Raw genomic sequence first — 13,136 nt, 5'->3', positions numbered from 1 at the left:
TCCTCCAAAAAAGTAATTGAGTAAGTAACTCAGTTACCTGAATGTAAGAGTTACTTGGCAAAGTAACTGGTGTTACCTTTCATGTTTTTTTTTTTGTTCCATAAAAAAAAACAAAAACAAACAAACAAACATACCGTAATTTTTGGACTATAGGCCGCTACTTTTTTCCTTTGAGTCGTGAGGTTTATAGTCCCGTGCTGCTTATTTGTTGATTTATTTGGGTTAATAAGCAACACATGCCTCCTACCATGCACTTCAGCGCTACAGCTGTCAATAACATGAAATCTGTTTTAAACAATTATTAATGCTCATGAAAGTGTCATGTCATAGTTGTGATTGTCTAATGCAGTGCTTCTCAATTATTTTCTGTTACGCCCCCCCCCAAGCAAGACGTAAATGTTTCGCGCCCCCCCCAAACTCTCTGCCGCCACTGTAGTGGTGCTCTTCCTTAGTTCAAAAATACTGCACGTACTCTGAAAATGAGAGCGCCACTGCCACCCACTGAGTGGATGTGCAAGTACACTTTATTCCAGTCCGGCAAAAAAAAAAAAAAAAGCATGTTCCCCGAGGACACATACGCCCCCCCTGGCATCGCTCTGCGCCCCCCGAGGGGGGCGCGCCCCACTATTTGAGAAGTACTGGTCTAATGACAGTCTTATGGCACCATGGTCAAATAAAGTGTCACCAAATACCATAATTAGCAATTAATGAAACAATTGGAACAGTAACTGAAGAAATAAAAAGCACAGAACATGAATTTTGATTGTTATTTACATCTGTAGCGCTGCAATGCATGCTAGAAGGCATGTTGGACAACAACAAGTGTTGACAGCAGGTGGACAAAGAGGTTGACTACCAACCCCAAGGGAGCAGTGATGGCTAAATGAAGATTCTTGAAGCAATAAAGCTTTGCAGCCAATTGGTTCAACGTTTCATGGTGGTTCCTTTGGTTTTATGACAGTCATATGATGTCGCTGTCAACGTAACCGGTTAATATCTTTTGGTGTAAACATCCCAATATAGAGTGTGAAAAGCTGCAGCTTATAGTCCAGTGTAGCTCATCTATGTACAAATGCTGTTTTCGTGTCACATTTGGTGGCTGGTTGCTTATAGTCAGGTGCGCCTTATAGTGCGAAAATTACGGTAGTAACCTTTGCTATGTTTGGAAGTCATTTAATGTTATGAATCAACCGTTAAAGTTGTTAAAATTGCTCCCGTTATTGCATTAGTTTCCTTCTGTCTACTTTCGACATGTGAAAGTTTTAAAACGGTTTCATCATAGAATCAAGTCAAGATTTTGCCGGTTTAGGAGTATTTTAGATAAAAAGTTACTTAGGTTCGCTAAGAAGGTTCTCTACAACAGAGCCTTCCTGAGAAGTCTACTGCTTTAAGATGGCGGTATCATTTCGCATCTAGTTCTCTATACATGTGCTAACGCCGCCGTGTCTGTCATTTCGCACCTAGTTCTATATACATGTGATATCTACCGTAGCATCATGTGGGCGTAGATTGTAGGCTATCGGTTACAGTCCGGTATTCGCAGCCACCTAGCATGGCGTTTCAACGGCGTCACAACTCCCTTCCCTCCTCCCCACAACCGCTCTGCTCTCTCGTCTCAGTGAGTCCGTGTCTCTCAGACTTTCCTCGCGTCATTCAACCAATGTAGTAACGCCAAGATGAGAAAAGTAAATAATTAGATTACTCACTACTGAAAAAAAATAACGCCGTTAGTAACGCCATCATACTCTAACGCCGTTATTAACAACACTGGTCAACAGTTTGTTTCATTCAAATTTAGTCAATAAAATAAGAAAGAAAAAAAAAAAAAAAATTATGATTTTATAGTCCTGGATAAACCATCTTTAATCATGTTTTGTTTTTAAATTAAAGTATATTATTTGATTTAAAACTGTCACTGTCCATTCTATATTGTTAGTGTGTAATCATAACATGTCCACTCTGTTAAATCTATGTATTCAAGAAAATAATTAAATTGAACAATTTCAAAGGTTATTTGTAAAATTATTAAATATCTCATCACGTATTCAAAGTGATGTTAGCTGTAATGCTAGCAAAGCTTGACTGAGGGCTAACTTTAGCACAAAATTATCCACTGTTACATCCAAATGGCACCCTATTTAAAAAAAAAAAAAAAAAGTGACCCTGGTGATTCTAAGGGGGAGCCAAACCTTCATGAAGTTGAACCCCTATCAGATGCAAACTTATAGAAAAATTATGTCATTCGTTTGTGCTGCAAATTTCTTTTTGGTTTTGCCGCTATCGTTTTTCAGATATTAAAAATTCTTTCATAGGTCAATCTGAGATCAACGTGCTGCTATCGTTTTATAGAGATAATAATTTTGAGTGATGACTCAGTTTTTCTGTATCCAACTCCCGCAGCTGACCGAGCGCATTCCAACACTCTCAATAACAGTATCAATATCAATATCTCAAAAACGATAGCAACACAAACAAAACTTTTACAGCACAAACGATTGACACACTTTTTAGCCAATTTTAATCCAAATGGGGGGGCTGGTTGACAGCACAAACAAAACTTACAGCACAAACGCAGCACAAATGATTGACATCGTTTTTATATAAATTTGCGTCTGATAGGGGGCCAACTTCACGGGTGTGGGAGCCAAACCCAAAACTATTTTCTGTGATACTAATTATAAAACCCTGTCAATCGTGCCTTTGTGGAATAAAATTAAACAGAATAATTCAACAACCCTGATCACACCTGTTGTGTATGTTTGTAGATTTGCGATACATGTTTTCTTTCCCCCAAATGTTTGGTTTTGGTTTCCCTTTAACAGCAGATGCAGTTGGGAAAAAAAAGATGTTACAAGCTCAGAAAAACGCCCACAAGGATTCTGCTTTAAGGCATCGCTTATACTGTATGACCGCATCTGGCCCTTGACTTCATTTTGGGCAGCAAAGCCGTACCAGTGAGCTTCTCCAAAGACCAGCGAGAAAGAAGCTAACCTAAGCTAAGCTGAATCGCGTACGTCCAAACCTGATATTTGTCTCCCTTAGTGCGGGGGTCCGTGCATGGCCTTGGTTGCCACGGTAACTCGGAGGGCGAAGCGTATCACTAAGACTGCGGTTGTATGGAAGAGACTTGAACTTCCTTCTGTGTGTTCATTGATTTGTGGGTCCTTCTTGTCTATATAAAGCATCCCCCACCTAAGTTGATCTTTCGGGGGCCTCGGACCTGCTTGTGTGTTAGCATGTACGCACGTGTTATTTCCCTCCGTACATCCTCTCAATGTCTTCTTGGTAGTGCGTTTTAAGCTCTTTGCGTTTTAATTTGAACGCGTCCGTGACCAGGCCAGTCTCTGGAGTCCAGGCTTCCGCACTCAGACGGACTTTTTTGGGGATTTCGAAGCGTTCCAGTTTTGCTGTGAGAGGGAGAGCAAAATTAAGAGGTCAATGTGATGTCATGCATATGCTGAGTTAACCAGCTGGGTCATTTTTTAATAGAGTGCCATTCATGTCCCCAGTATAAATTAAGATGTATTTTCAGTTGGACAAAAACACATTTAATTAATTTTTTTGTATACTGTTAATTGCCATCTATTATAAATTCAAGGGTACCGGCGCTAAATTCTATTTTTTTAATTTAATTTATTTCTGGTAAAAGGTTGTCATGGAATTTTGCCCCAGTGTGTTTCATTCCAAATCAGTATATCTACACTGAAAAAAATAACTGGTGGACACACTTGATAAAATCATTATAACAACTTGCACTTACTTTTTTATTAGGTAAATTTTACTGCTTGCAATATTAAGTTCAGTTCACAAGTAAGTACAAATCGTTACAATGATTTTATCAAGTAAATCCGCCAGTTATTTTTTTTCAGTGTAGGACCATAAAAACAATCATTATGACGTTATTGTCCAAGATGTACCATCTTTTAACATGTGTTGTTTTTAATTTATTTTTTTAATTGAATTGAATCTTTCGGTTTTCCTTTACCTTAGCATTGTGGATGCTACCGCTGAGCTTCCGCTGCTCGTCAAAGCCAAATCGATCCTTGAGCTTCCAAAAGTTTTTAAAGCAATCAGGCTTTGAATGTGAGTGGTCGAGCTCTCATGTTTGCTGAGGCTTCGTGGTAGTTTTTTAATGTCACAATATCTCGTGTTAGTCCAGACATTGGCACAAGTTGAGAAGAAAAGGCAGGGAAAGCAGCAAAGGCGATTTTTCGAAGGACAGCCACATAGCCAGTCTTTTCGGGTGTACCAGTACGTTTGAAAAGCGCGAGTTATCTTCTGTCCCGTAGTTTGAAGCAAACCTTTTAGCTCCGGTGTTGTGTTAATCGCGTCCACAAGTCCAGTTTCACGTACGCCCCCTTTCAGTGCGGCAGAGTACTATCTGCCGCAACCTGTGCCTTTTCACTGCGGTTTTATTTCCCATCAGCAAAACTAAATATGTCGCTAACAAACATTAAACTTTAAGGGATAAAGACATTAGCCAGACTGTGGAAAATCAGGTCAAATAAACGCATCTGGAAACATTATAATGGCGACATGCAGATGTACGGCAACCAGCACGCTCCAATTCCATGTATCAACCCAGTTTGTTATGGATTGCGCATTCAGAGGTGAGGCTTTACCCGTTGCTGCCGCACCTCTCGTTTCATTTCTTTATTTGAACAGGAAATAGGCAAATTCAGCGATTTTGACTATAAAAAATGTTTGAAATGAGGCATACATAAAGAGCAATGGACAAATATTAATATAAATTTGATGTTATAATTATTTTTTTGTCATGATGACAGATGAGGCTCTGCCTCACCTGACCGCACGTCACTGGCGTCAACAGAAGTGAACACTCGGTGAGTTGAATGAATAAATGATTAGAAACCTGACGAAGTTGGCGATTTCTTTGGCGATGTTACCACAATAAGAACTCACCTTAACTTATAAAGACTGGCGAACGGAGGCACACCATGCTTACATTTTGCTATCATTTACATCTTCATTTCAATGGTAAGCGTCACCTTTTCTTTTTTCCCCCACCTGCTCTAAATTTAAACTGCCGGAGATGGTCTGCAGTCAATCCGGAGCACTGACGCGGCCGGTATACGTTGAACAATAGGATATAATGGGAACAAATTGGCTCCAGCGCTATTTTTTGCCGGACCCAGAACGAAAATGCATTTTGCGTAGTTGGTAACAAGGAAGCCGAACTTTTAACTGCACGTCAGCCGCACGCGCGCTCGCACCTGCACGCGAGGCGATAAATCGCGGCGGAAAATTTACCGCCTTCATTTTTATTTACCGTGCGATAAATGGAATTATTGCATATTGTGACAGGCTTAAACATGATCCTGTTCACGTTAGGTGCATGAAGTTGATACTTTATGATCATAACTGTTGTAAGTGCTCTGGCTTAATCTGAAAAGTGTTAGGGTTACTTACATTCTCCAAACATGCTTAAAGATTCAGCTCAGTATCTTGTGACAATTATTTTCTTTGTCAGTTTTAAAAAATGTCATTAATAACCTTTATACGGAAATGAACTCATTGGCTGCCAACGGCACTAAAAGAGTGTGTGTTTGTTTAAAGAAATGGCGAGAAAGCGGCCTACATGAGATGGCGGCCTCAGTGAGGATGCGTAGGACTTCCTTCTCCATCTGGGGGTTGCTGCAGATCTCCTCCCACGTGCCCCGCACCTCCAACCGCTCCGCCAGTGCCATCAGCAATTTCTGGTTGGGCACCACGAAGCTGATCACGTACGACTGGTCACTGCAGACCAACACAGAGAATGTCAGTACATTTAAAAGAATGTCAGCCTTAATAATGGCAGTCCTTTACCTGTTGGCATAGGCACAGATGTTGTCTATGAGCGGGCAGTTCTTCAAAACTGCCTCCACTTTCCCCAAAGACACGTACTCACCAGCCTGTAGTTTGACCAAATCCTTTTTGCGGTCTGTGGAAGAATAACATGTCACTACCCTAAAAGGTTCCTTCCGCAAGTACTTGATGCTCCACTGATGAGGCCATTGCCTGAATAAATGAAGCTCCTCACTTCCAAGTCTATTTCCTAAATAAACGCTAATCGTGAAGTTTCTCACCGATGATCTTGAGGCATCCATCGGGGTGAAACTCTCCAATGTCTCCGGTGCAGAACCACCGTTGACCTTTCTTGTCTACGAAAAAGTCCTCGCGGTTCTTGGCTTGGTTTTTGTAGTAACCCATCGTCACGTTTGGTCCGCCAATTAGGATTTCCCCACGTGGGTTAGGCTTGTCCGTGCTGAAGTAGCCGCCTACAGAAGCACAGCCGCATCTTCAGAACCGCTCGGTTCCGGATACTTGGATGACTGAGTCACGTAACTGGACTCACCTTCTTCCCAGTCCTTGAGCGTGATTTCTGAGCAAACGAGCGGTGCGCCGACTCTTCCGGTGCTGTAGTCCCACACTGCAAAACAGAAGAATGGTTAAGGGTGGCATTCAGTGCTAGTTCAAAATGTAAATATAACACAGACTATGATTCCAAATCCCTTCAATATCAATGTAAACAGTGTATAGTTGGAGTTTGCCATGAGTAAAAATGAACAGCATTTTTGTAATTACCCTCACTGATGGTGCCGGCTCCACAGGTCTCGGTCAGTCCGTAGCCTTGCCCCACTGGGCAGCACAGGCATATGTTCATGAAGCGCTGCGTGGCAGCTGACAGTGGAGCACCACCTGACAGCAGCACCCGTGTGTTACCCCCCAGCAGCGCTCGGACCCGCTTGAACACCAGACTAGAAAAAACAGGATAAATGTGACGAGAGATTTAGAAAGTCAGTCTGCAAGAGCAATCAGCTATCGGAACAGTGATTTTCAAAGGATATTAAAAATTTAAATTCAGGATTAGGGGTGTGACAATATATCGAAAAAGTGATATAACGTGACGTCACGAGTTAATCATGTGATTAGAAATCGGGCCAAACGGTCTCTCATCCGCCCTCCTGCAAAGCAGTGCGGGCAAACTGTCCAGCTTGCGTGTGGTACTTAAAGTTAACGATGACTGACAGGTTTGAAGCTTTGATCTTGCCAGATTGGCATAGCGGTGCTACAAACAAAGGCACAAATGTGTCGATCATCGTTAAACTTGCATAAGTGTGCTGTGGCAACGTGTGTGTGTAAGCGAGAGGCTGTTCTCAGCAGTGTGATCGTCCAAGCGTGAGAGGATTTGAGTGGATTCACTCAATGAAGCATTAAATAAAGAGAAGCATTTTTCTACGTTATTCTTGTTTCAAAATAATTCACATTATGAAGGTGGCACAGTGGGACAGTAACATATGTGAAACGTTTGTTTCACATATGTTATATACCAAAAAAAAAAAAAAAAAAAAAACTTTTGGTATCGGATCGGACACAGTCTCGGGTGTAAAAATATGCGATCGGGACATCCCTACCAAAAAGATTATCTATGCTCCCACCAAAAATAGGTATAGCATTTTAAAAAGGTGTCACTGTTTAAAAATAAAAAGGAACCAACAGGTTGCTAACAAAAACTTCTGTAAGAAGAGTGTCTACGTTAGCTCACTGCTGCCATTGACGGCGCTAGTTGCTACGCTAATGGCACTGAAACCAGAGCATTCACAGCCAGTGTTTTGTGGGCATTTACAGGTCACTTCCTATTCACTTTAGGGTATTTACAGGTTACTACTAGGGGTGCAACGATCAGTTAGCCGATGGTTCGGTTTGAACCTCGGTTTTGGGATCACGGTTTCGGTTCGGTTTGCGTTTTGCATAATAAAAATAAATAAATAAATAAATAAATAAATAAAAGCCTTTATTTTGCTTTTAAGAAAATCACATAAACACATAAAATGTAAACATTTTCGACTGTTAAAATGCCTCTTAGCTCTTTGGCTAGTGTAGTGACTGACTACTGAAATACACATACAGTAGTAAAAAAGTTACTTGGCAAAGTAACTGGTGTTACCTTTCATGTTTTTTTTTTTTCAAAAAACAAAACAAAACAAAACAAAACAAAAACAAAAACATAGTAACCTTTGCGATATTTGGAGGTCATTTAATGTTGTGACTCAACCGTTAAAGTTGATAAAATTGCTCCCGTTTTTGCATTAGTTCCCTTCTGTCTACTTTGGACATGTGAAAATTTTAAAACTGTTTCATCTTTTAAAGATAGACTCAAGTCAAGATTTTGCCGATTTAGGAGTATTTTAGATAAAAAGTTACTTAGGTTCGCTAGGAAGCTTCACTACAACAGAGCCTTTCTGAGAAGTTTACTGCTTTAAAATGGCGGCTGTTTACCAACGCTTTAGAGTCTGTCATTTACCATGTAGTTCTATATGCATGAAATATCTAGTTGGCTACAGTCAGGACATATTGGAGCCACCTAGCCTAGCATCTCATTTGCTACAGCGTCACAACAAACACTCTTCCCTCTCAGTGTCTGTGACTTTTCTCGCGTCATTCAACCAGCGTATGAACGCACACTGTCTCGTTGCCGAAACGGTGACAAAATCCGAACGGAGGAAAAAAACGTAATGCACGAAACACGTACAGATTTTCAACGTAACATACGGCGTACACATTTAAAAATCAGTGCTCACTTGTACAAATTACGCCGAGACCGTACAACTTGACAAGTACGAATTATAGTGGACCGTCACAGGTAGTAGCACTCTGTAGCATGGGACGTCTAACTATCATTGGTCAGGGCGAAACTATGTGTTTTAGCGAAATCATCTTCGATGGCTTTGCGTGCCATTTCATAAATGTCGGGGATTACGTTGTTGGAGAAATACGTACAGTATGTCCGCGAGAGAACAATGTAATCCGGGTCAAGCGTTGCAAATAAATTAACGAAGCCCACTGTGTGTTTTCACTGGTTTCATCTTCGGGGTTGTCTTGCTCTGAGAAAGTGATATCTGTAGGTGATGCCAGCTAAGGTGCCGGACTCATGTTACAAGTGTTGCCATGAGCATAAGGAACAAGCGCTGAGCAATGCTTGCAAATTGTTTTATTTTTTTTTTCCAATATTTTCTCTCCCTACGCATTGTAGTCCACGGGGAAACCAAAATGTTGCCACACTGCAGATTTGAAAGAAGCCAGTGCTTCCTCCAAATTCGGTCTCTCCACTTCTCCGCTCGCCATAGCTTTTTGTTTTCTTTTTTGTTTCACTTTTACTTCGCTCGTAAGAGAGAGAGGGCATTACTCGGCTTCTATTACACAGATGCTTGACAGCGATCGGCCATTTACTTGCGGGGCGGGAATTTCTCCACAGCTGTGCTTCACACAGCACACAGAGCTCGACCAATTCATTCCACAAGCGTTCGGAATAAATTAATTGCAAAACCGAAAAGGCGCGGTTCAGAAAGGCGTATTGAACCGTACAGGGCGAACCATACGGTTCGGCTTAGAAGCCCAAACCGTTGCACTGCTAGTTACTACCTGTTGATTTTGAATCACTTCCTATGCTCAAGAATGTCCCCAAATGAAATGTTCCCTCTAATTGTTCATGTGTCTGAGCAGACACATAAGCTCCCTGAGCACACTGCGGACCACTGTGAGCAACATCAGATGTGTACGCTGTGGCCACATACCAGCATCACACCTGTTCAAAACTTGGATCATAGCAAGTTACATGGCTTATAAAAAGAATGAAATTACACCAGCAATTTTCATTAATTTACCTTTAATATACCGCATTTTCTGCACTATTAAGCGCACCTAAAAGCTTTCAATTTTCTTAAAAGCCGACAGTGCACCCTATAATATGAGGCGCCTCATATATGGATTAATATTGGTTAATCATGACATTCCCTATAAATTCCATTTAACGCAGCTCCATCTTGTGGATGCATTAAGCAACCACTACAACTACCACTGTGCCTAATAATGTGGTGCACCCTATATTTGAAAAAAGTTTTAAAATAAGCCATTCATTCATGCGCCATACACTCCAATGCACTTCAGAAATTGGAAAACACTGTAATTGATTTGGCCCACTTAAAATGAAAAAGACAAAAATCTTGTTGTTCATGAGGTCTGTACTATGTTATATGTGAGAGTCCCGCTTTAACCATAGCAAGAGTCCTCTGCTTTGGCCTGGGTAAGGTCCAGTTGTGGCATGTGTGAATTAATAAATAAAACATAATGAACAAACACACTGGGAGCATGTCAAACTCCCACATTAAAAATGGTCAGACGATAAGGACACTCAATATTCCTATTCTCCGTGTCTAATCAGTTATACAGGACAAATAAAAAAAAAGAAAAAACAACAACAACAAAACAAAGAAAAAATGTCATTCAGTTTCACTGCTTGTTCTTCTATTTGCACGTGCTTCGACAGCCATTCCATCTTAAAAGAACTGCATTTCTTTTTTACGTTTACTGAGCCCCTAAAGGGAGATCGACAGAAATAAAATACATTTAAACCTTCTTGTGCACACCAGATGGTTTAAATTGATTTATTTTTGTCGATCTCCCTTTAGGGGCTCCGTATACTTTGGCTTGATGAGTGTCGTATTGCTGCGAATTCCTTTCGCCATTATAAGGTGTTGCCATTTGCGTCTCCTAACTCAGCTGCACTGTTGTTAGCTAGCTAACTTGGTATAGGCAGGACACATATGCGCAATACTGTCAATGCTATGATTGCCTGCATAGCGTAAGTGAAGTGAATCATATTATTGGCTAGACACCTGTTACTTATTGAGTTATGTTGCAAAATTGTACCGAAAACAATTTTGGTGGTGTAACTACAATATTAGTTAGCAGTATACAGACTATAGGTCGCAGTTTTTTTTTTTCATAGTTTGGCTGGGGGTGAGACTTATACTCTGGAGCGACTTATGTGTGAAATTATTAACACATTATTATATAATTTTACATGTCATTTTGGTGTTTTGGAGTGACACTGATGATTTGGTAAACTTGTTAGCATGTTCTTTATGCTATAGTTATCTGACTAACTCTTAATAGCTATGTTACGTTAACATACCGGCCACATTCGCATTTCGTTGTTCATGCATCATATAACATTATCATACTGTACACTTATTCAGCATATTTCTCTCTACTGTATTTTAATTTTAATTGCCTTTCAAGATTAAACATCTGTTGCATGTGTTGGATTCTATCAAATAAATTTCCCCCAAAAATGTGACTTATATACAGTGGGGAGAACAAGTATTTGATACACTGCCAATGGGACAATACTTGTTCTCCCCACTGTATGTTTTTTTCCTCTTCGTTGGGCATTTTATGGCTGGTGCGACTTATACTCCAGTGCGACTTATAGTCCGAAAAATACGGTAAATTATATCAGTTCTAAAATTAGATATTAATACTGTAACGCTTGCAAACATTGGCTGCGAAATGTTGCTCCAGTAAATCAACACAGGAGTCTAGCTGACCTCTTACTCGTTATTTTTCTCTGTACCCACCCAGGTCATGCACATAACAACTATATACAATCCTGTTGTAGTAACCCACTCATGGGAGTGACGCTTTGCCGTATCGAACGCATTAACAGGGTGTCGCTCTGACACATCAATGCGGCGCAGACAGTAGTCCTAGTGACGATACAATGCGTTTCTGTTGAATTTTATTTTGCGCGCTGAATAGATTTTCTCGTGCGCAAAGTATGTGCAAGCAGTGCGCAATTGTGTACGAACGCAGTTTAGAGGGAACATTGTTCTTGAGTCACTTCCATTTCAGTAACCCTAAATCAATAGGAAATGATGTAGAATGCCCCAAAATTTACTCATTGCCTGTCATTGGATGCCACTCACAGCCAAAGACGTCCAATCTGTTTGAAGTGTGAGGTATGGCAGCAACACCCTCCCAGTTCAATTGGATTAGACGTCTACTAATGATAAACTCACTCCAATTCACAGCAGAAGGATGAAAAGAGCTTGTTATTATTAATATCATTGTTATTGTGAGCCATGTATCACAAATCATTTTGTATTATGAGGTACTCAGAGGTTCCCACCCCTTACACTAATCCTGGCAATAAGTGCAATGTGGATAAAAGGAACTACAGCTTGTTATATTTTGAGATCCAAACTGCCGCAACATCATTTTCTGAACAGTTATTATGTCGAACGTGCGTCACCTGTCACAAAGAGGCGTGCTGTAGCCTTTGGATATCTGCTCCATCTTGTAGTTGTACGCAAGCACAAAGAGCGTCTTCTGCAATTTGCTCATGCCCTCCACTTTTGTCATCACGTTTTTATAAATACGGTCCATTATTTCCTGTGTGACAGAGAGAGTTCATCAGTTCTCACTCAAGAAGTTGAAAATGCATTTTGCTTTTGACTCACCGGTACAGCGGCCATGAGTGTGGGTCTCAACATGCTGGTGTCTCCTTTACTGCCCTTTTTGATTTTGGTAGACTGCAACAATAAAACAACATTTAGCATTAATTCTTGGTCAAAATGTTTTCAGGTGTCTAAAATTTGTGTTTGCCAGCATGTGTTTTTACACTGACTTGGTCAGCAAGAGTCTGCGGAGAGGAATAGCCAATGCGACAGCCGTGCGAGATGCATACCAGCTCTGCACTGAGCTCTAAAACGTGGGCCAACGGCAGGTAGCCAATGTACGTGTCCGTTTCACTGTCAACACAAACAACACCGCTTAGTTACATTAATACGCACAGAATATGACTCACTATAGTATCGCCGCACATAGTGGCCTTCACTTTAATAGACGATTTAATTCATCGTTAGTAGAGGTCGAACGATATGGGTTTTTCAAATGCCGATGTCAATACAAATATTAAAAAAAAAAAAAAAAAAAAAGTTCAGCCGATAGCAAATATCCAAAACCGATTTTGTAAGCTGATATTTGCGGCTGATATTTTTTTTTTTATGCACCCAGATTACGAAAGGTGTTTTTTTTTTTTTTTTTTTTTTTTAATTGCTTAAACAGCTTCAAATTTACAATAATGACCTGAGATTTAAAGGATTAGTTTGATCTAGTGCCACCAAACCAACGCAGCACTTCTTTTCATGACTGTACACACTCAGCAAGAACAGTACATTATTTTCAAATAATTACAGCCACCAGGAAATCACAAGACGTAAGCAAGTTAGAGAGTTTAAGAAGATGCTTGCCATGCTAAAGCTAATGCTAACGCGAATGCTACGCTAAGAGTT

General features: G+C 40.5%; 1 protein-coding gene across 3 annotated transcripts in view; it reads right to left on the bottom strand.

Moving 5' to 3' along the window:
• Window positions 1–414: 414 nt before the first annotated feature.
• The window catches only part of acsl3b (acyl-CoA synthetase long chain family member 3b), a 49,584-nt gene continuing 36,862 nt past the window's right edge, over window positions 415–13,136 (bottom strand). For all 3 annotated transcript variants that reach the window (XM_057856637.1, XM_057856638.1, XM_057856639.1), the window contains 9 exons: window positions 12,470–12,593; window positions 12,303–12,374; window positions 12,095–12,234; window positions 6,586–6,758; window positions 6,356–6,430; window positions 6,087–6,278; window positions 5,827–5,941; window positions 5,600–5,757; window positions 415–3,407 (listed from right to left, as the gene is read on the bottom strand). In XM_057856637.1, coding sequence (XP_057712620.1) covers window positions 3,250–3,407; window positions 5,600–5,757; window positions 5,827–5,941; window positions 6,087–6,278; window positions 6,356–6,430; window positions 6,586–6,758; window positions 12,095–12,234; window positions 12,303–12,374; window positions 12,470–12,593 — 1,207 coding nt within the window. In that variant the 3' untranslated portion in view covers window positions 415–3,249. The remainder of the gene's footprint in view (window positions 3,408–5,599; window positions 5,758–5,826; window positions 5,942–6,086; window positions 6,279–6,355; window positions 6,431–6,585; window positions 6,759–12,094; window positions 12,235–12,302; window positions 12,375–12,469; window positions 12,594–13,136) is intronic.

This window comes from Corythoichthys intestinalis, chromosome 14, assembly GCF_030265065.1.
Source record: "Corythoichthys intestinalis isolate RoL2023-P3 chromosome 14, ASM3026506v1, whole genome shotgun sequence".
Lineage (NCBI taxonomy): Eukaryota > Metazoa > Chordata > Actinopteri > Syngnathiformes > Syngnathidae > Corythoichthys > Corythoichthys intestinalis.
This window is presented reverse-complemented; position numbering and strand designations above follow the sequence as displayed.